The 27,232-nt window shown below is 46.8% G+C and overlaps 2 protein-coding genes across 4 annotated transcripts in view; both read left to right on the plus strand.

The window, feature by feature from the left end:
• The first annotated feature begins 2,190 nt into the window (after positions 1–2,190).
• LOC135399803 (uncharacterized) lies at positions 2,191–4,564 on the plus strand. 2 transcript variants are annotated; one of them, XM_064631544.1, is made up of 7 exons: positions 2,191–2,387; positions 3,205–3,237; positions 3,344–3,385; positions 3,574–3,606; positions 3,702–3,725; positions 3,883–3,954; positions 4,372–4,564. In XM_064631544.1, exons 1-7 carry the CDS (start codon positions 2,331–2,333, stop codon positions 4,432–4,434), a joined length of 324 nt encoding a protein of 107 aa, XP_064487614.1. In that variant the 5' UTR covers positions 2,191–2,330; the 3' UTR covers positions 4,435–4,564. The 2 variants fall into 2 exon arrangements, with proteins under 2 accessions (XP_064487614.1, XP_064487613.1); XM_064631543.1 differs by having other exon boundaries at positions 2,196–2,387; positions 3,202–3,237.
• Positions 4,565–13,752: 9,188 nt separating this feature from the next.
• Positions 13,753–27,232, plus strand: part of LOC135400877 (ras-related and estrogen-regulated growth inhibitor-like protein) — a 35,970-nt gene continuing 22,490 nt past the window's right edge. The window contains exon 1 of one of the 2 annotated variants that reach the window (XM_064632844.1): positions 13,753–13,785. In XM_064632844.1, the coding sequence (XP_064488914.1) occupies positions 13,770–13,785 (16 nt within the window). In that variant the 5' untranslated portion in view covers positions 13,753–13,769. Of the gene's footprint in view, positions 13,786–15,988; positions 16,504–27,232 lie in introns of those variants that run through there. The other variant, XM_064632843.1, reaches the window with a different exon arrangement.

Below are 27,232 nucleotides of genomic sequence, written 5' to 3' on the forward strand. Positions count from 1 at the left end.
GAAGGGGAAACAGGTACAGAACTCAGCCGGTTACCTTCGATGAAATTAAAGAAGTGGACGAAGAAAGCGTAGAAGACGTGGAACAGCCGCCTCCTGAGTTGGCATCGAGCAAGTCTCACGGGGATATACGGGGTTTCTTGAAGCTTCCGAGGGACTTTGACCAATCTCTTTCAAGGCGTGTGGACGCTGTTCAGCAGCCACCTTCCTCGAAGCAAGCGTGTGCAGAGGGCCAACCCGAGGACTTCTTTTCGTGGTTTGGAAAAGGACGGCAAGGCTCTGTGTAGGAACGGAGACGAGGAGGTGCACTTGCTTGTCCAAAGATTCCTATGTGTGTGCAAGGACACTGTGCACACGGCACGGGAGATGTAATGTATTGGATTGTGTATGAGTATATATTTTATGACGTATGTTTGCGGACTGGTGTGATACAAAGTTGCAAATATTTATTTATGCCAAAGGTGAGTACGTTTACCAAGCCCGTATTTAGAGCTCAACTGGTGCAAGATACTGAATGAGAAAGTTTCTAATAAAACATGCACGAAGCCATGCAGTCGGGTTGGAGGTTTCTCTTTGTATTTTTCTTGCTACACGTTACCTTGCCTTACCAGGTTTTGAGGCCAGTTTTTCAGTTACGGGAGCCGTGGAATTACGCAATTTTGCCACGCTTTGAAAGCCCTTAAGTATGGCTGCAGTCCACCTTGAAAGCCCACCGTATCCATCCTGTCAGATACAGTATATGACCGTTTTCTGACCGGACATGTTAGGAACACAGGCACGCAGACAATAAAGTTGGAGATGTGGTATAAGTAACTTGTGTTTACCGGATGTAACTGGAGGAGTCTTCTCCGCGCAGGAGGACATGTACATACGTCCAACGAGACGTTACGTATACCTACATAATGTGACCCAAACTGCAGAACAGGGAATGAGGGAATGATTACAAAGGGGATGTAGTAAAAGAAGATTTGGAAAGGCGTTCCGGACAAACCCGTGTGGGACTCCATGCGTTCCTGCAGCAACGCAACATGGGAGGATGGAGATGCCGCTGGCTGATAGCTGGCTGAATGCTGATAGGCTACGCCCATGCATCAAACCTTCACCACTGTTCCAGAAGACCTTCGAAGACTATACTGGCCTCCTCCGTTCACAGCCTGCTGCACGAACGGCAATTAACACCTGATGTTCTCCGAGAAGCTCGACTGTAGAGTCCTACCCTCTACACAGCAATCTTTACACGAGTCTGCAAAAACCTTTCGACTTTTGTTCATGCACAGTCTGTGTTCGTGGAGCCATATACTGCGCGTGCCTCGTCAAGAGGGCACAACACCTGAGCCCGCTTGCACGAAACTTCTACTAGGATCCTAACCTTGAGGAATGGCCATGGAATGTCCTTTAGCGCAGCCTTGTTAGTGCTTGTGTCACGTGCTACTGACGTAAACCTTTTTATCAGCGAAATGCACTGCCAGAGCTGCGCCAAACGAAGTGCCTCAAGATTAGGATCCTAGCAGAAGTTTCGTGCAACCGGGCCCTGGGCATAACGAGTGGAGTGATGCAGAATGGGTGCAATGCATGCAGCGTGAGATGAAGAGCAGTGTATACTCGTCTATTGTTCTCTGAGTGTGTGTGTGTGAGAGAGAGAGAAAGAGCTTTGAAAGGGACGATCGATGCGTTAGCATCTGGCAGCAAGTGACATTCCGAAGAAGTGGCTCGTTCAGCTCGTTCGCGACGCAGAAGAGGAGAGTTTTATGAAAAAGTTCGCGAAAAGTGTTCGACAACTAACTATTCTGCCCTACTTTAGGGAGTAATGCATGTCCCGTGGACACGCATTACAGCTGTCAAAAATCGTAGCTATCGCCCGTTTGTATTTCGACGATTCGCAACAACTTGACAGGATTGTGTTTGAGTCACAATTAGGTTTATTTAATCCACCTTTTGAGACTCCACGAGCGGTACCAGATGTGGTATTCACAAAGAGTACGCTGAAATTGAATTACTTTACGCCTCACGCACATTGAGAAATCGTGATGTATCGGCCATTAATTCCCCAGGGCCTATTGAATCTGCCAGTTTTACAACGCATCCGTTTTGACGCAATGATTTTCAAGAATGGAGGCGGCAACGTAAGTGGGCTTTCCAGTGGGGATGTTTGAGTGTGGAGGATAATAAAACATCCACTGAGGACTCTTTTGAAGTAGAAGGCTGACCGCGAGCCGTGCTATTCAATGAGATGCGTGCTACTCCTTATAAAGATAGGAACGGCCCCGAACGTAAACCTTAGCAGTACTCATTTGTAGTGTGACGTGTAGTGCTTACGTTTTCGGTCAACAAAAATGGCGTCAGTGTTGCAAGCTGCCCTTCTTACAACCTGCGTTCTCTTGCCCATCCTGGTAAGGACATGTTTATTTGTGTGTTGTAAAACAGTAGTGAGATAGCAATTCACTGTATACGAGAAAATTTTGAGAGGGCGTTAGAACCATGCTATTAGGCGGCTTTAGTCTAGAGTATACCCAAGCGATTGGCCCTTCGGGGGTCCCAAAGAAGTATGAGGTCATCACTACACATGCCACGAACCCAGACAGTGTTTTGCGTACACTTTTTTTATTTGAAAAATTCCTTATTGAGTAGTCCGTTATGATTGTATCACTAGGTGACGAAAACGTCACCGAGGCGAATGCTGCCGACTGTCTTTTGTCACACAATCTTTGAAAGACGAGTGAGGTGTGCGGCTCTTTATCTTTTCTTTTTCTTTTTAGATATATCAAATAAATTTGCAGGAATATTATTCACCGAAGACCTTTGTATATTCAATCGGATACGCACAAACTTGACGAGGAGGAACCCAGTTTTAATTCAGGAGACCCGTGGGGCTCACGGGCTAAATAACTAACAATATTGCACTGCGGTACCACAGCGTAAAGCCCCTGTTTGGAAGAACAATTAACATGAAAGTCACAGGCACACGTGTCCGAAAGCATACAATGTATACGTGTACCGTTGCAGTAGTACACAACTTTGTACTGTCTTGAGGTGTCTAACCAACAAAGCCACTGACACTGACACTGTCAAAGCAACTGGCACTGTTCTCTTAAAGAACGCGACGACACGCAGATATCATAAGATCACCGGAGAGCACACATACGTTATGCTCAGCCACAGAATGTGTTGAAAGTAACACATGCCCATCAATGTTTGCCTTTTTAGCAGCTGGCAAGCGGCTACAGACATAAAGTTCGTGAGGTAAGTACCAAAGGGTATCTTGGAGCTTCATGAATAAAGAGTGGAAGTGTTGTTGCTATGGTTACATAGCTGGAAGACAGTTGTGACATTCCTCTTTTACTTGCAGGGACCCGGACAACGTGAGTCGTGCGATAGACAGTTAAAGCAGGTAAGCGATACGATACGATACGATACCATTGATTGATTGATTGACTGATACGATTTTACGAGTCGTACGTTGATAGTACATTTCTATCTTATCCAGCGTGTAATGTTGAATGTAAGAAATCTAGAGTCGTGCGAGATATTCTGAACAGCTTTAGGATATCATATAACCAGTTTATAAATCTTTCGCAGAGGAACGATGCCTTGGAAATGGCTCTTGCCCAGGTAAGAAAGAGCACAAAGAGGAACACTCCGCTCTATTCCGACTCACAGAAACACGGCCATCGTTGTAATAAGGCTTCGTCCATTTCTTTTCGTAGATCAGGACCAAAGTGAACGAATTGGTAACTATTCCGACCATAAGCTGCAAATCCATCTACTCTGTTGACCCGTGAGAATGTGCTATAGCCGCAGCTCCCAGTTTGCAGCAACTTGTGTTTTGACCTTTCGCCCACTGTAAATGCATCTCGTAATGTAACGAATGATCCCTAATACTTCCAGCTGAAGTCTACGTACGTTCGTCAACTAAGCAGGAGCTACGCGAAAAAGACTTTCCACTTCCCGTATGTACTGGTAAGTCAGTATGCCCGCGTGCCTATAGAATTTCTTCTCCTTTCCGTAAGACGTACCATGCTCTCTTTTCGTGGTAATGTCGCGAACGTATTTCAGTAATTCTAAACTATGAACTTCGAATAAATTAATAACTGCCCAAAGTATAATACTGAGCTATTAACTTCCCGATTGGATGAGTCGCCAATGTTCACGTACAACACTCCATGCATGGAAAAGCTACACGGCCCGACGACGAGTTTTCGTAGCGTGTGACTATAGTGCTTCTATTCGTAACGGAACAGGCAATGCAGCGACACCTATAACGTCCTTGTTTCTTACCGTGCCAAGATGATATTCTCATAAGGCCCTTGCATAAGGTTTGCAATAAGTCAAACGAAATTTCTGGCACGAACTCGTGGAGTTTCAATCGTTTTCCAGAGTCACAAGAAGGCCCTTGTGAATGTTGCCAAGAAGTTCCAGGGCTCCGACAAGCACTTCTGATCCGGTCCCTACGGAAGCGAGACAGTATCTGTCACTCGTTGCTAACATTGTTGTTCCCTGAACGATGACCCCCACGACCGATTAATAGTTTTCTAGTGTTTTGTGAATAAATGGCACTTTTAAGAATTACTATGGGCGATTTGTGTGTGTGTGTGTGTCCTCGTCCCAATTTTGGCTACTTGGTTCTCGTGAGTTTAAATTACGTGTTAGCGCCGCGAAGCAACTGTGGCTATGAGCAGCGTACAGACGTGGACAGGTAGAGAGAGGACAGCAGGAAGGAGTGGGGACAGGGGGGTTAGTATGCGTGCTGGGCCGACTTTAGGGGGAACTGTGCCGACATCAGGGTGTCGGAGCGAACCGAAAACCAGAACCGAAAACTGAAAAAAAAAAAAAAATCTATTTTGGTGCGAACCGGAACGGAATCGAAACCGTATACTTTTTTTTTTCGCTCACGAGGGAAACCCAAAAATTTATTTAACGGTTTTCGGTCCAAGAAAAAACTTCGCCAGTTTGGACTACGAAGGAAACTGACGTCGTGTGTTCTGAAGTCATGTCATTGATACTTTACGAGGGCTACGGTTACGGTGGAATGTATGTCGGTATACTATGACCCTTAGGCTCCCTTTGTAAAGTTTTATCGTTGGCGCACATAGACTTAGAGATACATGTGACCGGTTGTGGCTCTCTACAAATGTGCCATTGTGTTCGTTTAAATTTCATCCGCCCAAACTCTCCTCAACTAAACATCGACCCAAGGGGGCTGCGTAACGGCTTCTCTATCAGTAATGTCGTGCAACGCGTCCCTTGTTTGAGAGCAGCGAAGTTGAATACATTTACGTATCCGCGAGGGCAAGAGCGTGCGAAGTGGCGCCTCTTTTGTGGACAGGACACGAAGAAAAGAAAACGGAGCCGTCGTGCTATGACGGGCCATAGTCGAGCGCGTTTGTGAGTGAAGGTGTTTCTCGGTTTGCGTCGTGCTCGTGCGGTGGTGCTCGCTGGCTAGGAAGCAGCAACAGACATTCGGATGGGACGCGATCGCACCAATCCAGCAAGAAAGTACTTTACGTATGACATCCCGACAGGTCCGTCTGTATCATGCGCTTCAAGAAAGGAGAAAGCCTATTTGAACAGACAGTCACGTACAGGAACCAGGAGCTACCAATTTCACAGCTGCCTATTAATATTAAATACCATGTATGCGGAATAAACGGGTTTACATATTGCAAGATTGATTTTTTTTCTGGGAATGAATATGTCCACCAGAAGCGGAACCGGTTCAAAACCGGTATGAACCGGTATTTTTTTGCTCCGGAGCAGAACCGGTACCGGACAGTTTATGATAGAACCGGAACGAAAAACGTTTTGGTTCGACACCCTGGCCGATATTCGTCTGGAAGGTCTGCCGGAAAGCCCCAGACAGCACAGCCGGTTCGAACCCGCGTCACCTCCCACACCCGGCGAGGAAACCGGTCATCCGAACCAATATACGGGAGCTGGTGTGTGCGCGCATATTTTGTAGGCCGGACAACGCCCCGAGGCGGTTCATTATATTACCGACCCACGTCTTGTCTTCAAGCGGCTCACTCTCAAGTGACCAGTGTCACTGTATCTTTCAATCCCCGAGGATAAATTTTTGGACTGTACAACAATGTTCCATAGGCCCGTTCCTCGCAAGAAAAGAAAAAAACACATGGCGCATTCCATTGGCAGAGCTGGGTCAATTTTTTTGCCCCGGGAAGGGACAAAAACTGTTCCATTGGCAGAATCGTGTCAGACGCTGAATGTTACATTGGCGGAGCAAGGGCAAAACATTTGCTCGAAAGAGCGATAGTTTTTGACCCACGAGACCAAAGCTAACACAGGAAAGCACGGGCTCACGTGCTATGCGCAGCGCGTGCATCGTACCTCGAACGATTGTTAGCATTCCATTGACGAAGCAAACCCGTGTGACCCCGCCGGGAGCACGCACTCAAACCCCACCCAGCGCGGGGCAAAATCTGCTCTCCCAATGGAATACGCCATAAGTATGCAGTTATGCATGCTCGTACGATGACGATAACGATGACGACGACGATGACGATGATAAATCGGGTTTTTCTGGCGCATCGACAACCAGAATATTTCTTCCGAAAATGCGTCTGAAAATATGTCCGAAAATATTTCTTCCGACAGGTAACACAGTATATAAGGCATACTTTCCGGAAGGCCTGCAACGTTCTGCGTGCTGCTGTCAAACCTGTTTGCATAACGTCCACGTAACTTCTTGTATGCTGTGTGAACTACACTCTGACAACGTCAACGTGGTAGTTTCTTCCCGGCGAGAAATACTGCAGGAGTCAATGGATGCGTGGCTCGATCCTCGTAGACGCAAGTTAGAGTAGCGCTTGTGTGGACGGTCGAGTCCCGATTCAAACGGTGGATCATCTTCAAGAAACTTGGTAGAAGAAGAAGAAGAAGGAACGGGCGATAAAATTTAATTTTTATACGTTTCACACAATACACGAGAGTCATTCCTGTTTAATTTCGTTCCTAATTTGTTCCTCCTTCAGGTAAGAACATATCGTTTACCTATACAGCAAACGTTACACATTTCGATCGCACTGTAAAAATAGAAGACTAGGTTTGACCCATCCGAAACTCTGCAGATTGATAGCCATTTATCTGAAGTTTCATTCTAATTTTTTGTAAGCGCTATGGTCATGTAGGAAGAACATTAAAAATAAAGCAAAATCTCGCCCCATGCGTTTTCAATGGCCTTTCCCCCACAAACACCGCCAGTTTTTCTTGTGTCTGCTTCACGTGGGGGCCAATGAAAAGAACGCGACAAGGATACGTTTTAAGCCCTGCGGAATACGATTCTTTGTAAGTTGAGCTCAATATTCTTAGTAACAAGCATCCGTTCTGGCATAGCGTGTTACGGCGCTAGCCGCTAGGGGCAATGGACATAAACGTCCAAAGGCAAAAGGAGGACTCGCCGCGGTGACCCCTCAGGATTTTCTCGCTTACTTTTTTTTTGTGCGTGTGCATGTGTGGTAAGAAGAGAGAAAACACTGAAAAGTCTTCACTGTTACCGGGCATATTACTTCCTAACTTAATACCACGTACAGCGGAATCGTTCTGCAATGAACATTGTAAGGGATGGTGGTGGCGGTGGTGGTGATGTTGAAAGGGCTTGCCGTTGTCGGCCTCACGTATGTGGGCAACGTCACGACTGACGCCCTGTGGAAATGTGCGTCCTGGGCCGACTTCTAGGGGATAGACTTTCTCTTCTGTCGGGAATCCTGACCAGTATGACGCTTTCACTGGTTTTGTCGCTTGACTCGCCTGTCACGTGACCGGTTGGATCTCCTGACTCGGTGGATCTCTTGACTCGTTGGATCTCTTGACCGGGTTGGAACTCTTGACGCTTTGGATCTTTTGACTCGCCTGTCACGTGACTGGTTGGATCTCTTGACCGGAAGCGCTTTTTTGCGACACTTATATGCTATTCATAATTGTCACAAAAAGGCGTACGCCTCCCGTTTTCAACAAATCAGGTCAGATAACGATATCATTCAAGATGATGGTTGGCTAGGAGCGTGCTATGCGGTGAAGTTCATTTCTGAGAGTGTAGGACTTCGGTCCGCACTGTGAGGCAAATTCATTATTCCATTTCTCCCCGCACCGGCTGTACTTTCTAGGGTTTTCCCTGGGTTTTCCGGCAGAATTTCCCGACGAATGTCGGCCCAGGACGCATACTAACCCCCCTGTCGCCCACTCCTTCCTGCTGTCCTCTCTCCACCGTCCTCCACTGTCCCGGTAGCTCAGTCGGTAACGTGCTGGCTTGCTGAGCTCAAGATCGCGGGTTTGATCCCGACCGAGGGCGGTAGCAATGTGGGAGAGGTAAATATTGCTTCCAGCACCGTGTGTCGGAGATTTCCGGCGCACGTCAAAAGAACCCCAGGTGGCCCAAATTATCCGCAGTCCTACCCTGCGGTACGTGCAACATGTCGCCACATACTGCGCAGACAAACTTTACGTGTAACATCACGGTACCATTACCATTATTTATTCTCCATCTATCCACTTCTGTACGCCGCTTATAGCCACAGTTGCTTCGCGGCGCTAACACTGAACTTTTAGAAAAATATTCCATTTCACCGCATTACCGCCAGCAATGGGGTAGAGTATCGCCCCTGGCGGTGAAACACCCCAATCATAGTCATTCGAATAAAGTTGTTGCCGTTGTTCGAAGAGAGGGGCGTAATATGAGAAACGTACCTCATCGGGGGAAGAAAAGGGGGCCGAAGCTCTCTGGCTGCACGTGGAACATGTGTCTATAAGTCCCAAACGTCGTCACACCAGCACTGGCACGTATTTAGGCACGTACTGGCACGTATTTGGCCAGTGGTGGTGTGGCGACGTTTGGGACTTATAAACAGATCTCCGACGTGCAGCCAAAGAGCTTCGGCTACTTTTCTTCCCTTAATCACTGGCTTTGCACTGGGCTCTCAGAGGTGAGTCTCAGAGGTGAGTCTCTCACCCTGACGGGGAGGATATCACGTTCTACGTGACCTTCCGACGCCACTCGCTCAAAAGCACGCCCACCTACGCACTGCTAACGATGGCCCAATAAGGCTGTCCATTTACTGGTATGGCTACGTTTGGGACTTATCACGCACTTCGTCGGGGATTGGGGAGACAGGTGCGCTAGTATAGCAACTCCTATCCTGGAGTGCCTTCCTGCTCAAAAGTAGGCACGTCGCGGAAATAAAGATGTCTTATGCCGGTACGATTGATCAGCGCCAACGAGCAATGTAATCTGGTGCACCATACAAGCAATGCAAACAAAGTCGTACGATCCTCATATAAAATCATACAGATGTACAGAACGCATTCCTTCTAAATACGTGCCAGTAAAATGCGCTTCACTGTGGCGCCATCTATATTTTCGGCGCACATTTTGACCTCCCCCACCCCCTTACACATACACGCAAAGGACCTCAGTAGAGATATTGCGCAACAACCCGGCGATGTAGCCTGGGGATATTTTGCTTCCTTCCCGGCAGATGGTGCGGTAAACCTGCGCTAGGCACTTGGCAAACATCAGCTCTTTTTCTTTTTTTCTGTAGTGGTCTTTTTGTACAGTTTTCTTTCGCGCTTCTCTTGTGATCCGTGCTGCAAGATTCACATTTGTGAAACTTGCACGAATCAGTGTTTTACACTGGCCCATTAAGTCACATTACACTGGCTCACATAGACCAATCGCATGTTGGACACTGACCACGCAGGTGCCTCCAGTTCTCCAAGCTACTTCAATTTCATTCTCCCACTTTTGTCTACACCAGACCAATGGCTGCCGGGATCAGTGACACGGGATGTGAGCCAAGGCAACGGCACACATTACTTTATTGCTCTAAAACAGCCGCCGAGTTCAAAGACATTACAGTCTTTGCGAAGAGCACGTTGAGTTAAGTGGTGCACATTTAATCCCCAGACAAAACGCGATTGGCAAACAGCGCGCCGCAGTTAACACGTATGCAACTTTGCATGAGACCATCCGCGAAAGACCGCCAGTGTTGCGACTTATATCATTCGTCTTTATTTGCACGTGTATGCGAGCTACGTACAAGGTGGGCGAAAAGAAAGCCGTTCATCTTGTTTGCGTGTGAAGTTACAAGAACGGATCGGACGACGTTAGCGACGATGACTATGATGACAATGACGATGATGATGACGATGATGATGATGACAAAAAAAGAACTAAGCATCTGTGTACAAGTTGTTCGTTTTGGGGGGCCTCCAGGACGTGCATTTCGTTGTGTGTCTGGGAGTTATAGAGGAAGTCCTGCGTAACAGCGTTTCATGTGAGGTCGTACTGGGGAATATGAATATCCGTACATGTTATCGACTGGGTTGTTCAACCCTTCAAGGACGGAACTATGTTTCTTTTTCGTGTCAGTCAGCAGCTTTCTCGCAACGCCGATCAGCTTGTTTCATAGGTCGACATCCAAGAAAAGTGTCACGTTTCGTTGCCATACCCGGAACAGATTCATCGCAACAAAACCGGTGCATTGATTCGTCCGCACGCTTCTACAAAAAATGCGCGAAACACCCGAAATAGGACGACATGGGCGTCGCCTCGCATGATCTCTGAACAAAGCACTGCTTTCTACCTGTTTGCCTTCACGAACGAGACAGATTCTCCAAAATTCACCACTCGAAATACAAGACCGGAGCCCGAAAAAGCCACGGGGGTGGAATTAACGCGGGAAATTAAAGGTTCAACCAGCCAACGGCCTTCCTAGAAAACCGCAAAGCACGCGCGCATGAGCTGGCATGCGGGGCATTTGGCCGCGAACGCTGATGGTATCTGGGATGCAGGAGGAATGCTCGTCTGGTACATGAATAGTAGAATAAAGGCGAGAGATCATTCATCATGTTGGCTTGCGAAATTGGTAATGTCTTCCTAACGGTTAGCTTCGCTGGAATTCGTTCGCCGTTTAAGTACGCGTGTCGTCGTTAGAGCTTGCCTGTCGCGATTCAGTTTTGAGTCTTGATGATTCCTACGGAAGGCGCGTTGTAATCAGATATGAATGTCATAATGGCTGTATCGAGGGCTGCGCGTTGTGCAAGGAAGGAGGGCCATTGCACTCGCCAAGCGGTGTAAATGCGTTGATCGTAATCTTTCCCTGACTTTCCATCTGTGATCTGGTGACCCACTTGCCCAATATTGTTTTAGCGTCATTAAATGGCGACACAAGCTCACCGAGTTTCGCGCCATCTATGGCAGCTTGAATACTGTGTCATCCCAGACCTCTCAATTTCATTGACACCTTGTGGCAGCAAACGGCAGAAGAAAACATCAATCCATTCATCGTGTATACGTACGAGTGACATCGTCCAGAATACTTTAACGGAACGTCATAGCTTTCTGTTGCCACGTAAGCGAGGCGCTCAACGTCATGTCTTTTTGTGCACTGCAAACTGTGATGAATATCCTGCGGCGCAGCCATGGGATGTTCTGTAGCAGACGACACCGTCTTTCCCTGTCGTCTGCCACAGAACATCCCATGGCTGCGCTGCAGGGTATTCCTCATAGTTTGCAGAACCACACTCTTAAAACAGAACTTCACCGCATAGTAGTCTCCTAGCCAACCATCATCTCGAATGACATCGTTCTGTCCCCTAATTTGCTGGAAACGGGAGGCGTACGCCATTTTTGTGACACGGAACTTCTGCCCCGTGAGCAGTGTTTTCTTTTTTTGTGTGTGTGTGTGTGTGCTTTTTCGTTCACTAGAATATTCCCAGGATGTCATGAGGATGTCGCTCGTGTGAATACAAAGTCCAAGGAGTTGCAACTATAGAAAGCGGATTTTTAGGCACTAACAGCGGGCGCTCTTGACCGCAAAGCACGCAGTATGCCAATCATCATCGCATCGATGATATCACTCTGTCTCCGATAAGCTGAGAAAGGGGGCGCACACCTTTTTATCTATCAACTTTCCTTCAAATCGGAAAATAAAACGATATGATTCTGAAGGTTGGTTGGCCTAGAACGATTTATGCGACGAAGAGCGCTACCTGTTAACGCCTAAAAATCCGCTCTCTAACATCATGCACGTATCGTATGGCATGCCAGACTATTGAGGCAAAAAAATGTTATCTTTCTACGCGTCGCTCTTGGCGAGATATAAACCCTCGCACACACGTACGCGTCAAGCTCTGGCGTCACAGAAGCAAGATGCTACTATGGTAGCTAGAAGGAGTCCTTCTAGCTACCATAATGCTACGGCAATTCCCATTGGTAGTCGTTAAACACGTGGCCTCTCCCGCGCAGTCCCACCGGCGGAGGCGGCTGCGGTGATGTCAGAGCTGGATGAGTTTCGGTATTTATGGTGCAGATTTTCTATGCGTCTATTGCACTCTTTACTGTAAAACTTGCAATGCACACTCTTAAAGCAGATCTTCACCACATGACACGCTGGCCCTTGCGTGAAAATTACCATCACCGCATAAGTCTCACAAAAGGCGTACGCCTCTCGTTTTCAACAAATTAGGGAAGAAAACGACGTCACTCGGGGAGATGGTTGGCTGTAGGAGCGTGTTGTGCAATGAAGTTCTGTCGTGAGAGGTCATCGACGCAAATAATTGTCTTTCACATTTATTTGAACTAACTTGGGAAAAAGTGTTCGCAACCCATTTCAAAGGGCACCAAAGTGAAAAAAATTCTCCTCGCGGAACGAAAGATGCCGTTACTCTGACGCCAACGCAAAGGGAACGGGATTCATCGGTTGCGTCGTTCGTAATTTATAAAAAAAAATGCAATTGTCGCTTTCTTTCTCCTATACTCAAGAAGCGCGACAATGCGCGGTGAAGCCTGTGATTGGTCTCCTCAAACGATCTCCCGCGATTATTGGACAAATCTTTCGAGGAGTCCAATGAGAGCACGCTCCGCACATCCGGCCTCTTGAGCAGGAGAGGGAGAGGGAAAGCGTACATTGCCGTACCTTTCGTTCATAAATCACTAATAACGCAACGAATGAAACCCGTTCCTTTTGTATTGTTGTCAAGGTAACGGCATTTTTCATTCAGCGAGGAGAAAGTTTTGCACTTTAGTGCCCCTTTTCAGGAAAAAAAAATAAAGAAAAAAATGAAGAAGAAAAACTCTCGGAGTTGACCTCAACCTGAACGAAAAACAACCATATACTTCCGCCTCAACACCGTTTCCGGACTATTCACTCGAAACGACCGGCATTTTTCTTTTAACCCTTTGGTGTTTCTCGCACCACTGCCTCGACACGCGTCGTATTTCACAAGACTACGTGAAAAGACAAGAGGAAAAAAAAGGGAAATGAAATGCAATCAGCGAGTGTCAGCGCGACCGAACGGCACAACGCTTGACAAGTTGCTGAAGAAATCATTTTTCAGCAGCGGAACGCAGGCACGGGGCGACGCCGAGACGCGACGCGGAATCTTGGCATGCGACCGGAGGTGCACGAAAGCCCTCGGCGTCGCCGCTTGAGGGATCCGTCTTCGTAGAGGTCGTGTGCCAAGAGATGACCTGAATGAAACTTCGGCTCAAAAACTCTGTTTGTCGCACTCCTACATGTTTGGCCGGATAACTGTACTTTCACTTCACGGCGCCAAAGCTGTCTAACTATGGCAAGCATTGGGGGCTAAAAATATAGGGCGATGTGAAATAGGCAAACAAAAAGTGTTGTGTATAACCTGACGTAAACGGACTGGAAGGGTGGAAAACATGTTTCAGACGGCTTCGTGAAACAGGGTGATTATTTTTGGGCCGCAGAAAATGGAAGCAGTGTGTGAAGGTTCGAATCGGGAGCCCGTTCGATATGTCGTCATTCACAGGTGGGCGTACGCTGCTTCTAGCATGCGGAGTTTTGGAAACATTTCTATATTCAGCCATGGCATGTCAAAAATGTGCTGAAGAGATGCAATCCGCATGATGTCATTCAGCTATCGCATTCCTTCTTTCATTATTTTGATTTCGCTGTTCTTTTTGTTCCCCTGCCGACCAGTCATCCGTGTTCAATGTACTTCGCCTACGCGAGTCTCAAGGCGAGACTATATTTGGGCTGCACATTGGGCTAGACTTAGGAGGCTGAAATTTTACGATAGTGTTTGGCAAATTGATTTGTAGCAATCAATTTCATAAAAGCTACCGTAAAGGAGTACAGGTTTAATCTCAGAAGGTTTATCTATTCTTATCTATTCCATAGCCTGAGCCTTCCGTACTCCTAAATGTCGCAATTTTCGTCCCTTGCGCTCACAGCTTTTTAGAAAATGTAATTTGAAAATTACGGACAACATTGTGTCGAAGTAGTCACCAAATGCGCATTGCTGGTCAAGCACGGCGACAAACCACATTGCATGCGGACAACACTGGGTCTAAAACGAAAAAAAAAAAAAGTTGGCTACGTAGCCACCAAGGGCAGCAACTCAGCCGGGAACATTGTTGCTTGATGAATTGCGGATTATTTGTCACCAGACGTAGCCCCGGGCCATTTTACCTCAATTTTGCTAGCAAATTAAAAATACTAAGTGTCGTCCGTCACATTTGTAACTTTTTGCGCTGGGTTTACAAGCGACAAGTTGTTGAACTACGCCGTCAACATAAACTCTGCTTCTTTACGGTACCTTTAAGGAACAAGATAGTACACAAGCTACCTCGCCGGTGTTAACTAAGACTGGAACCTTACTGTGCAGCTTGTAAAACAATAAAAAATATCGAACTTTTCGTTGGTCAACTTTCATCGACATGTGAGAGCATTAGCTGCCAGTATCTCATTCGGACCTGTCGTGAACTCTGGTAGGCTCTTCTAGTATACCGAAGCACCATTGTGGCCCTAAACCCGTCACCGCGCATTCTACCAGGCACTGTTTGGGTTCTGAGCACGCTCAATGGCGACCACTTATTTCTTTGGGGGCCCGAAGTGCTTGGGTACTCAATCCTATAAAACTTAAGTCCACTGTGGGCAGTCAGCTGGTAGTATTGATGAAGGGAGGACCTCCTGTTGTTTCGGGATGTGTGTAATCAGTGCAAACCCAGGAAATACTGCGTCTCTGTATTGCGCATTTAACCTTCCTGCGCCTGAAACAGTCTGTTCTCATAATGCGGATTGATTCACATCAAGCTTCCAGTGCTGAGCAAGCATGGTACAGTCATAGGCATATTGGAGCATGAGACCCTTGCGTAAACTAAGTGACACAAGGTTGTGCGTATCCCCCATAGAAACCTTGAAATGAAACATTATAAGTGTTCGTTTGTGATATCCTTCAATCAAAGTGTATATAGAACAGGGGTGATTTAAGCAAGCGAGCTGGTATAAGCTAATTGATTGAGACATATACCACAGGCGGATCTCGGATTATTTATTTATTTATTTTTTCTTAGTGGGGGTGGGGGAGGCGTCCTGCCTTTGAGAGCATCCTACTACACTGCCTAGGGTCAACAATTGGAACTCTATGTGACGACAGAAATTGAGGGGGGGTCAGGACTCAGGACATCCGGACCCCACTCCTCCTAGATCCGCCTCTGGACATTACCCTGAGTCTTGGGTAGAGACGAAACGAATGACGGAACAACAGGACGTCCTGTTTTTCCCTCATCCTTTTCGCCTCTACCCCAGACTCAGGGTAATGGGGTACTGTCTCAATCAATAAAGAATATACATATATCTTTGACATGCTCAGCCTCCATTGGCTGTTGAAACGGTAATAGAAGATTAGCAACCTTTTAGTTCGCAACGATGACTGATGCACGGAACACTCTCATGTTGGTATACGAAATCGAAACATATTTCTAGTCGGAGCACGGTACCGCCTACGTGAAGCCAGCACGGGATTTCAACCGCAGCCTTTCATTATTTTCACGATCCACAAAAGGTCCTTCCGCACGAGCCGCACGGCATCAAAACAAAGTCGCCCACGTGCCTGTCGCGGGTACGCATTCGAAAGAGGCATAAAAATACTGTCGCTCCCGACCCAGACCAATCCGGCAAATTCCGGCAAGCACGGCCTCCTGCTCCTTGCGCAACGCATGCCTTGCTCTCCATCCTCCAGTCGGAGCTCCAAACATACTCACCCCCTCACCCGACGCGCTCGCGCAAGTAGCAGAGCCATTTATTCATTCAGCATCGTTCAAACGCACAACATAGACGGACGCTGCCCTTGCACTCGCACTGTAACTGCTGGACTGCTATACCCCATCGTGCACTCGAGGTTTACCGTTGGGCCCCTCTACCATTATCTCTGCTGTTCTGCATCACCGGAATAAGGTTCTGCGCGCGCTGCTGCTTTCGCTGAAGGTGTTCTCGTCAACATTTGCATCAAGGCCCGTGGATGAATGATTTTCGGACTACGCGGTTCCTTTAGGAGTGCTAGTAAGCGTGCAATAATGAACTGACATGTTGCACTGAAGGACAGTGAGCTGCCAGAAGGCTGATATACGAATAACTCACTGTGTGTCACTGTGTGGACTGGACGGCTCATCGATGATATTGAAGATGACCCAGCTGTCTTCTCTCAAGATCGTTGTCCTAGGGAGTAAAGAAGTTGGCAAATCTGGTGAGCACATTTTCACACGCGTGTTGTAAATGTTGTTGTAAAACCTTCTAGCGCGTGGAGGCATGCGACCGCGTGCACCCGTACCCCACGCCTGAGTCCACGTCTTGTTGTTTTGACACTTGCCAGTCATGTCTCCGCTCAAGGAGTAGGCGTATCACATGGTGTTTTACGTGTCGTATTACCAGCTTTTATTGGCACACATACAGCCTGGGAAGGCAGGTGTGATCATCTATCATCTGGTGTTCTGGTCATGTCTCGGCCGTACGAGTGCTCGTTGTAGGAAGGAGCCAAAAGGAGCAAGCACAGCCAAATGCAGCTACATCTGGAATTTATATTTCGGACAATGTGCAATTACGTTATCTGGCACTTTTCTTGCGCTTTCGTGCGAAAGCCGTACTTAAGGGGTGTGTATTCAGGGTCCTTTGTGCTCTTCTGGATATGCCTTGTGCAGCGGTAAGGTGTGCTCCCTTTCAAAAAAGAAACTGAGGTCTTCCTTTAATCGACGTACATCCTTTCGTTGTGGCCTCCAACAGCATATAGCGCTGCAGAACAGCAGCGCGTCGGTTGAGAGGCCTCTCACTTCCTGATTGTTGTTGTCGCTGATCCAGATACCATTTTACGCGTCCAATTTATGCCACGTCGCTTCATGTAACATTCGAAAAAATATTATTCAGAAGATTCTTACCTACCATTACAAACTTCTTGTTCAAAGCTACTATACCGATGCAGTGGTAGTTTGGTCATTGGCATGGTTCACATACGCTACAACAATATCATCTAAATTCTATATACAGTCAACCCTCGATTTATGAACACCCTTCGCGTATCGAAAAATCGTTCATAAATTGAGGGATTCATAAATCGAGGTACAAGGGGCACAGAAGAGAAATGGGCTGAAGCACGACAGGAAATGTACTAGATTACGTTTATTTCCCCATTCACGGTGAATCCATGCAATGAGGGACGGCATTGATATTAGCCGAGGGGTGAGACTGTTTCCAACGGCAAATATCCCGCTTGTCGCCAGGTGTTAGAACTGATCGCTTTCGCTTGGAGCCACGAAGTGTTTCCATCTTCTAGGTAGAATTGAAACTGAAGGCCGCTCGGCCGTGATAGGTCGCCCAGGTAGTAAAGTTTTTCCACTCACAAAACAGGTGAGTCACCTCTGGTAATGCTTGTGTCTGCGGGACACTGCACGGCTGCTTGATCTTCATTATTTGACAATTAAAAAATGGCTAGAAAGCAAGCGAGCTGTTGATGCAAAACCCCGAGACTAAGGAACACGAACACTTCGTGTTTGTGTCTGTCACTTCGTGTTCCCTAGCCTCGGGGTTTTACATCATGCTTCATTATTTGTTCATCTTTATTGACGCGATCCCAGTACAGCCCCTTTGTCAACAACCCCGTTTATAAATCGAGGTCATAACACATGTTTTGCGGTTCGTTCCCTGAAAATCCGTTCACAGTTCGGATATCGAGGGTTCATAAACCGAGGGAGAAATACACGGAAAAAGTTTGGTTCCTTGTGACGCCGTTCATGAACCGAGGGAATTCGTAAATCGAGGGTTCATAAAACGAGGGTTTACTGTACATCGAACCAATGCATAATCCCGCACAAGACAGTATTCTACGCTCGCTAGGATACCCGGCACCCAATACAGGCCAGGAGACAGGATGCAGAAACAAGCATGTGCTATTGCCTCTGGATTTACCAGTTACCGTGTTCTGAATACATTCGTGAGACACAAACAGAGACAAGTTTGAAGTATTAATGAATAACACAAAATACACGGAAAGCCTTGTTAACCACAATACAAAACGACCCTCTTGTTATTTCCACTTAGCCTATAGTTTCTATTCTGCATTCTTTCTCGGAGATATAAGTAACAAAAAAGGTAAGGAGTTTTAACCAAGATGCCAGTCGCTTGGCCGTACAATGTAAAGTGTTCCGAATTCCTCCGAACGGGGGAGAATCAGTAGGAAGACGCACTAACCTCAACTATGTATATCCTACACTACAAGATGCTCCGAGTTGTATTTCAGTAACTTAGTTTAAATAATTAGGAACGAATTACACGTTCCTTACTTGTCTATCATGTCCGTTTCATTTTCCATCAACCAAGGCAAAGTACTCATTTCATTACACATAAACGACAACGACTAACTATGGGACGTCCTCATGTAAAATGTAATTACATCTATGGATGCATGAACAGAAGATTCTGAATCTGAACAACAACAAAGTGCATGCAAACATGCATGGCGATGGGATGAGGTATTTCAGCGCAGGGCATGTGGTACTGCACTTCAGGGCAGGTATGTACATGAGTGGAATGGGAATAGAGGAGATGAAACGTACACACACACATAACATAACACATCCCAAGTGAGATACTGCACGCGGAGAGGCACCGTCGGGATTAGCCGTTCATCCAGCCAACCACACGTCGTGCATGCATGCATACCTGCACTGTAGAAGCAGAACTTCACCACATAGAATGCTCAGAATCAACTGTCATTTAGGATGATACCGTCCTCTTTCCTGATTCCTGGAAAACTGGAGGCGTACGCCTTTTTGTGACAATACTGCATATGCGTTAATTGCCATAAAAAGTCGTAGGTCCCGCTCTCTCTTCAAACCAGAAGGGACATCTGTATCATTCGGCGTGCGCAGAGCACGTTATACGGCGAAGTTCTATTTCTAGAGCATGTTATTGGAACGTATTCCTGGAGGGTCACTCGTATCGAATTAATGCTACCGTGCTACGCTGTTTTAGGCATGTTACGAAACCGGTAATGAGTCGATGTAAGCGGGGTAACTTCATGTCAGTATGTCTAGTACACTCTAAAAACAGAACTTCACCGCATAGCACGTAGTGCACCAATCATTGCCGCGAACGATAGGGTTATCGCTTTTGATTCGAGGAGAGCGGGAGGCGTACGCATTTTTGTGGCAATTACCATATACCCAAATTTGGGGGGAGGGGGGGAGGGCGTCCTAGAGGTTCGAGCGGTCTGCCTGTCGATGGCGGCACGTTGCTCGGGGAAAGGGTACACTCTTAGAAATGAACTTCACCACATAGCACGCTCCCAGCCAATCATCATCCCCAATGACAACGTTCTCGCCCCTGATTTGTTGAAAACGGGAGGAGGAGCCTATTTTGTGCCCATTATGCACGGCACAAAATAGGCTCCTCTTCCCGTTTTCAACAAATCTAGGGCGAGAACGTTGTCATTCGGGATGATGGTTAGCTAGGAGCGTGCTATGTGGTGAAGTTCATTTCTAAGAGTGTAGGGGACGGCTCACACGTCTGGTTCTGGAGAATATTTCTCATCGTAAAATCTTCCTGTGACGATCCTGCTGTGTTGCACATCAATGCGTTCCCTATTGAAAAATACTTCAGAAAATCTCATAGAAACATAGCATTCCTTCAGAATTTCTTACAGAAGCGTCTTCGTCTCTCAGAATTTCCCACAAAGGATGCAGATTCGAATACCTATCATCACAGGCACACCAATGTGAAAATATCCTGTGGGATAATTCAGGGTCTGGCCTTGTGATTTCTATGAGAAAACAGCGTGATTCAGAAACAGCGTTTATTCCAACTGCCAGCAAGTTCGTTAGTCTGCTTTGAAACGTTGAAGCGCATGGACGCAGCTACGCATCTCATGCAAATATCGCCAGGAATTCAGGATTTTCGTCGCTTTTGAGGTATATAGCACGTGTGTGTGTGGTATATAATCGTCCGTACTACGCATTCTCATTCTTTATGCGTCTTTACCCCTGTTCGCGCGTATTCTGAGGAATGGAAGGTAGAATGCAGTGAGATGGTTATAGCAACTGTGCTTTGAGCAAACGGTATGTTACATATTTCTATGCCTATCTCTCACGCACACACATGTTGTTTTAACCGTGCTTTTTAAAATGCTGTTTCTTCTAGGTTAAACTCGGAAGAAGCGGCAGCGAGTAGAAATTAATTGGATTCGTGCGTGGTCGTAACCCATTCTCGTCTCGAGAAAGTTGGATGATGCTTTTACGGAAGAAAGCCTACGCGTTCCCAATGTGCGAAACAAAAAGTTGTCATAATCACATGAAGAAATTTCTTGGTCGTCGCATTGGACATTTCAAGTACGTGTACAATGCGTTGGGTCATGCCTTTCTGAACTTATTGGCTGGGCCACAAATGTTCTGCAACATTCCTTACAGTGACGGCATGCGACTTACTCTCAATACTTCTCAGCAAGTAAGTATGGGATCCTTCAATTATCATACGTGGCAGTGCAGCTTTCTTAGGATGTTTCTTGCAGGGTGGCCCATTACACTTTCTCACAGGCTTTCTTGCGGGTCTCGAGGCCTGTAAGAAATCCTGTGAAAAAGCCTCACAGGCCACCCTGTAAGAAGCCCTGTAAGAAAGCTGCATTGCCCCTGCCTGTAAGAAATCCTCCCTGGAATCCTACAGGATCCCTGTGCGAAACTCTGAGAGAAATTTTGTAAGATTTAGTCTCATAACCTCATAGAAATTCCTTCAGCAGTCTGAGAGATTTCTTTTGTAAGATTTTCTGAAGTATTTTTCAATAGGGTTTCTACGGTGCTGCACTGTCCCCAGCGATTTATCCAAACACCCCGCACCACCCTGCACCCCACTTAGGTTTGGCGGCACCTCCTAGAGAGGGCAGAGCTTCGTTATTCCAGCTTTAGGCACATATCTGCAATGATACATAAACCTGTTACAGCGTAACTGTAATACTGACCCCCCCACGCCAAACGCTTTACAACGTGCCACGTGCTTGCAATTCTGGATGAACCACGGATTCTCCCGTTCCAGAGTATCACGTGCGGATGCCTCAGGCAACAAACAACAGACTAAATACACACTCAAAGGAACACGAAAGCTGGATTATTGATCCACTTTCGCTTTCCGCCCCCTCGCTGCCCCCACTGGCGCCAGGAAACTTCCGAAGGTTACCTCAAAATAGATACCAACCGAGCTTCCGAATTTGTCGTTCTCAGCGCGAAACACTTCGCTCAGAAGCAGAAACGTTCATCACGTTCTTGAACTTGAGTCCCATGCTGGCCGGAAGCAGAAAGGGTCCCGTCTTCAAACCGACGACGGTGCAAAATGGTACAACGACCCCTCTTGACGTGGAACAACAAGACTGCTAACGGAAAGGCATTCGCAACAGACATTGTCGCGATCCTTCATCCTCAAGTAGCTAAATGAGGCTGGGAGTGATTGAGCTGAGATGACTCGAAGAAGGAAATGCTAGTGGAAGCCCCGTCACTTTTGAAAAGTTACGAAAAAGGGGAGCACGTCTGTGGGCGTGATGTTCGTGACTTTTCCTGCTCCCGTGAACGCAGCTAAAAATGCTGTATTCGGACAGGTGTTTTCTCACCTGTTGTGTGCTTGAGTGACGACCATAGGACGATGATGATGATGAGGATCACTATATTTGGCACGTAGTACGAACCTCGGAAATTCAATATGAACGCCAAAGAAATATGTGATGTTTGTTATGGCCCATAGTGGATGTACTGTAAAATCTTTAACGTTTGTGGATCGCTAGTTTTCGCGAATTTCGCGGAGGTTTAAGGGCAGGCAAAAAAAAAATCGAGAAAGAATTTAACACTTCAAAAGCTATGCTGCGATCGCAAACTTCTCCGAAAATTTCCACGCTTGGACGTGCGTGTTAAGCCCTACAGGACTACTCTTGCATTACAAGCAGGAGAAACAGAGCTTTTATTAAATGTGGAAGACCATTGTCGGGCTTGTCCAAGTCAATACCTAAGCCAATATAAAGCCACGAATTTTAGCAAGAACCCGCGAAATTTAGTGGTCTCGAATACGTACTACGCGGCCGACTCGCGAAAAATTCGAGCCAAGGAATTGAAGGGTTTTACATTGTTAACGAAATAGCCTGAGTCAAAAGAAAATCGCGTCATATTCCAAAAGCACACGAGAGCGAATGCATTTTGTGATGTGTTTGAAACATCACTCGCTGACCGCTTTCTGAGCAACCGATAACTGGGATTTCTCGATATCAATATCTGCAGAATGTTGCCGATTATGCCGATACCATTAGTCGCCACTAACCTCTGTTACGGAGTCCCAAACCTACAGCACCAGCAGTACCCTATTCATTCTTTTGCACTATCCAAACAAGAAACATCAGTGTGTTGTAAAGTGGGCCATCGTTGACAACGACACGCCTTCTTCTCAGTGCCTCTACTGATAGCTGTAGCAACCATGCAGCGCCACAGGCAATCCAAATGTTGCTCAGAGTGTGACGCAAGGAAATGATAAAAACCGAGTAGTACTGCACGAAACACTCTCTTGTACTTCACTATGGCAAAGCGAAACTTTTAGATGGCTTTATTTGTTTCCTCGCACGACGTGAGTGAAAAGACAGCAGCAAGATGTATTCGTGTGACCTCCCCACGGAACATTGTTGCGGAAGAAAAAGCAATAATATACTGCTCACGTGGAAGAAGTTCCGCCGCGTACTGCACACTTAGCAGACGACACCGTCTGCGTCTTATCCCGTCGTCTGCTACGGAATGTCTTATGGATGCACCACGGGATATTCAACGGCACCTGTATACAAACGGCCTGCTTGTTGCCTCCTCCCAGTCCTTCGCCATGTATAAAGTCGGAATGTCGTCTGCTTCAATCAATTGCCGCAGACGACTTCAACTACAGGCTTTCCGTGTGGCTATCAGTGGCCGCGCATGCGGCCGATGGCGGTTAGTCTCCATAGCTACGGTCACCGAAAGCGCCGTGATGCGCCGGACTCTTAATTACAACGTCACGTCGTTCAAGCGATCACGCTTTGTTTAGCTAAGTTGCGTTGGGATGTTCCTCACGGTTAGCAGCGAACGGAGAGACATGATGTTGAGCGCTGTCACTCGTGTGGAGGCAAGGTTATTCCTCGTGTTAAAAAAACGTAAACACGCTCCGGCAACACCACAAGTTTTAGTTTTTCATCACCAATCGTAAGCAGGCTGTTTATTTAGCTCGACCCTCCGCGGTTCCAACAACACAGGCAGGGAACTTGAAACAAGATGGCAGTAAAACTGTAGAGACTAACGAAGACCCTCATGTTTTCGCAGGCCGTCGTGAAAGAATAACAAATTTTTGAAGGCCTTTGAGGATACATCGTGTCAGTTTCAGTCACGGAATAAGGAATTAGCTGTCCTTCACGTTGTCCCGGCTGTCAGGGTACGACGAGAATACCGGAAAGAAACGTTCACGCTGTTGCGAACTGTTTACATAATGCCCGCATGATATAAACATGTCTTACGTAAAGATGTTTTACAAACGTATACTCAGCGTTTGAACAGAAACTGCGCGCACGGTATAGGTGCCTGGTCCTTGTTTGTTTTTCCTGGCGTATGAGAATGAAGCAAGAATGTTCGCCACGATGACAGTTACAAGGCAGCGTCCTGGAGAAGAAGCACCAAAGGACCGTACTGCCGTGGACGAACTTGCCGAGGAGATCATCAGGAAGTTCGGTCGGGTTTGAAAAAGAACCAGGACAGCCACCCCAGATTACTAAAAGGATGTGTATTCCACACGAGTCCTGAGGAAGGAAGTCACAGAGCGGAACATAGACGGCTGGCCAGTCACCGAGTACCTTCCTGACGAAAGATGAGTCACTGAAAAGGTTAGCCAGCTGTAGGACTCGAACATCCTCAGCCTCAGAACATCAGTTCTTTCATGTTCTACCTTCCTGATGTCAAGCGGTCCGTAGTCCGACAATCATCGTGAAGTACATCTGGTACCGTTCGACGCCATTGAGATAGGACACACTCCTAGGAATTCAAGGAACGAAACAGCAGGAAAAATTTTCTGCGTTAGAAAGAAAAGAAACGAAGTGTAGCCAGCATGGTTTTCTCTCTGTTCCTCTTCTTTTCCCTTTCCTAGCCCGAAGCCCATGAAAATATCACGGTGCTTCACTACTTTTTAGCGGCAATTCTTTTCTCTCTCGCTCTGCCAACGTAATATGCAGCTGAACCATCACTATTCCGCTACGAAGCGCAGCGAAGTCCAACAGTGCCGACAGCGTCGTAACTGGTAAGGCATCAGAAGAGACGCTTCAAAACGTCCTAATTTCCGAGAGAAAGAAGAGACAGAGTAACTGCATGTGCATTGGCCCCGTCCTGATTGCCTGCGGAAAAGCCGTAATGAGACACCCTATAACTGTCACGGGTAGAATGTCTATTGCGTAATGTAAGAGAGTCCGTTGACAGAATGCCGACTTTCGCAATGCCTCTAGCATACAGAAGGAAGCAGTAGGAATTCCCGAGTCCCCTTGCAGGCCACTAGTCACCTCATATTGAGGACGTGAATAGCAAGGAAATCCTACATCGTCACTGGCAGGGGGTGCGTTACGCATAGTACTGCGTCAGGTGGCAGCTCGAGCGACAGATTGACGAGCAGGTCTGATTTCTCTGTCTCGACAGCGCACGTCACGAAACAGCGAGCTGAGGTCGTGATCATTTGCTACATCATCCAGCTGAAATACACCTCCCGGGAGAAGAAATGCTGAGAGTCAAAGGACAGCAATGGAAGCAGTTGTGCGCTTTGTTGACATAAAAGAAAATAATAATAATAAGAGACAGGCATCCCTTCCACACTCTAACAAAGCGGCCATTCACTTTGGCCGTAAAAGCCTGAACGGGCGCTTTATTCATCTCGGGCTGTTGACCCACAATCCGCATGAACCTTCAACACGTCATACCTAACCCTTTAAATACCATACCATTGACGAGGACGGTGCCCAGAAGAAAAACAGTCTCTGTTCGAAATATCGGCGGCTCTCGCTCAATTTCTACCCGTCTTAGGCAGATCTGATGGTCATTCAAAAATCGAAACATACTCGACGTTCTCAGCGCAAAGCATCCGGATGGAGGCCTGCAACTTCTATACAGGTACCTGTGGTGCAACACAATCAATCATCATCTTTGCTAGTTCCGCATGCAAAAATAAATAAATAAAAATAAACAAACAAAGAAACAAAGGTGCCTATGGTTTCTACCCAATTTTAGAGCGTGCGAGATGCATTCAGTGGAGGTTCACAGAAAGTGTCCTCCGAGGAAGTGTGGGGTGGCACAAGTAGTGAGATGTCTTGTTCAGACTTGGTGCCTTTTCAGTCAGTGGAACAATTTCTCATTGGGGCGGTTCGGACTACTTACATTATTGCCCTAAAGGCTGATAAATACTGCGGCCATCCCTCGAATAATACTGAGTGGATAACAACAGATATATGTAGAAGCAGACAACACTAGGGACCTAGGGACCATAAGAAGGAAATCTGTCCCTTGTGATACCTCTGGTAATAACAGTGCTGAGAGGTTCCCTGCGGAATGCACGAACAGACCAAACAAAAGCAAGTCACATGCAACCAGCGTCGAGGAGTGCGATAGATCACAACGTTACCAGTGCTATGTTTTCTGAAGCACTGGCTTATCCCAGCACTTTTACCCCGAGGACTCTATACAACAGAAACGGCGTAACCATCAACAGTCCCAGAAGAACATGAGCGCCATGAACACAAGCGGGGCATCACCCTGAGGAGCCACTTTTCTGTGTGGTCTCTCTCGTTCAAGGAAATGAAAACTTTCAGGGAAACATGTGATATCTTTTCCATCACATCATCCCATTTATATATATATATATATATATATATATATATATATATATATATTAGAAGCTTAAGAGGGTGGTTGACTACCAGAATAAATAGGAAAAATCAGAAGACGACAAAGAGCTGACAGGAAAACACACCATATTATGTTTCCATATTAGTGGCTTTTTGTGAAGTGGGCAGGGGTGGTGGATGTCTTACTCCAAGAAGCTCACAGTTAGACCGTGGGCGCCCACGTGCCCTGCGTCACCGCAAGCATTCCCATCAAGGCGCTACGATGGCCAACAAGAATTCATTCATTCGTCGCCGTCAGAAAATAGCTCCCTCGCAGCCTTGACTGCAAATGCTTCCCGTGCTTTGGGTTCAGCGTTGAGAAAGCTGTCATAGCAAGAGTTTCCGCACCGCTGTTCTCCTGTTTGCAGCCCCGAGAAAGTGACGGGAGGTAAAATAAAGGGCGTCACATGCCATGTATGCTCATGAAGGAATTCGTGACAGCAGAAAGCGTTTAAGTGGAGAATAACATAGTTGTAGTTGCAGTGCAGGTGCTTGTGGTTCGGGCACGACAAGGTTCCAAGGTCCTTAGGACCTTGAACGCAAGAAGCCGGTTAACCACGCACGTGAAGGAATAAGATTTAATTTTAAAGTATATTTCAGTTCCCACATTTTTACGTTTTTTGAATATCTATGCTATTGATTATGGCATAAGTGACACGGACTGAAAAACGCGAGCTTTGAGAGGGAAAACCCTGAGCACGCAAGACGCTGGATATAGGCATATAGCACGAGTTCGGACACGGAGCACGTCCTCCTGCTCCACTGTACTGTCCACGAACTACAGCGGTCCTGTTTGTGTTTGTCCACATATAGGCATTGCAGCAAGTCCTTTGAACATGAGAGCGCTGCTTTGTCACCAACCATTCCAGCGTTTGACCATTGAAGCCCTTGGGCTGGGCACAGGACCGACCTTTCATCTTTAACCGTGTCACATATCAGGCGAAAGCTGCAGCTGTGTATTTGGATGCGTCACATGAACTATATAGACACCCTTGCATTCCTGATAAATGCAGAGTTGCAGGTCCTAATT

This window comes from Ornithodoros turicata, chromosome 7 (genome assembly GCF_037126465.1).
Source record: "Ornithodoros turicata isolate Travis chromosome 7, ASM3712646v1, whole genome shotgun sequence".
Lineage (NCBI taxonomy): Eukaryota > Metazoa > Arthropoda > Arachnida > Ixodida > Argasidae > Ornithodoros > Ornithodoros turicata.

Coding starts and splice junctions, on each gene's coding strand:
- LOC135399803 (XM_064631543.1), top strand. CDS start 2,331: ATGGCGTCAGTGTTGCAAGCTGCCCTTCTTACAACCTGCGTTCTCTTG. Junction 2,388..3,201: donor GCGTTCTCTTGCCCATCCTG/GTAAGGACATGT, acceptor TTGCCTTTTTAG/CAGCTGGCAAGCGGCTACAG. Junction 3,238..3,343: donor ACAGACATAAAGTTCGTGAG/GTAAGTACCAAA, acceptor TTTTACTTGCAG/GGACCCGGACAACGTGAGTC.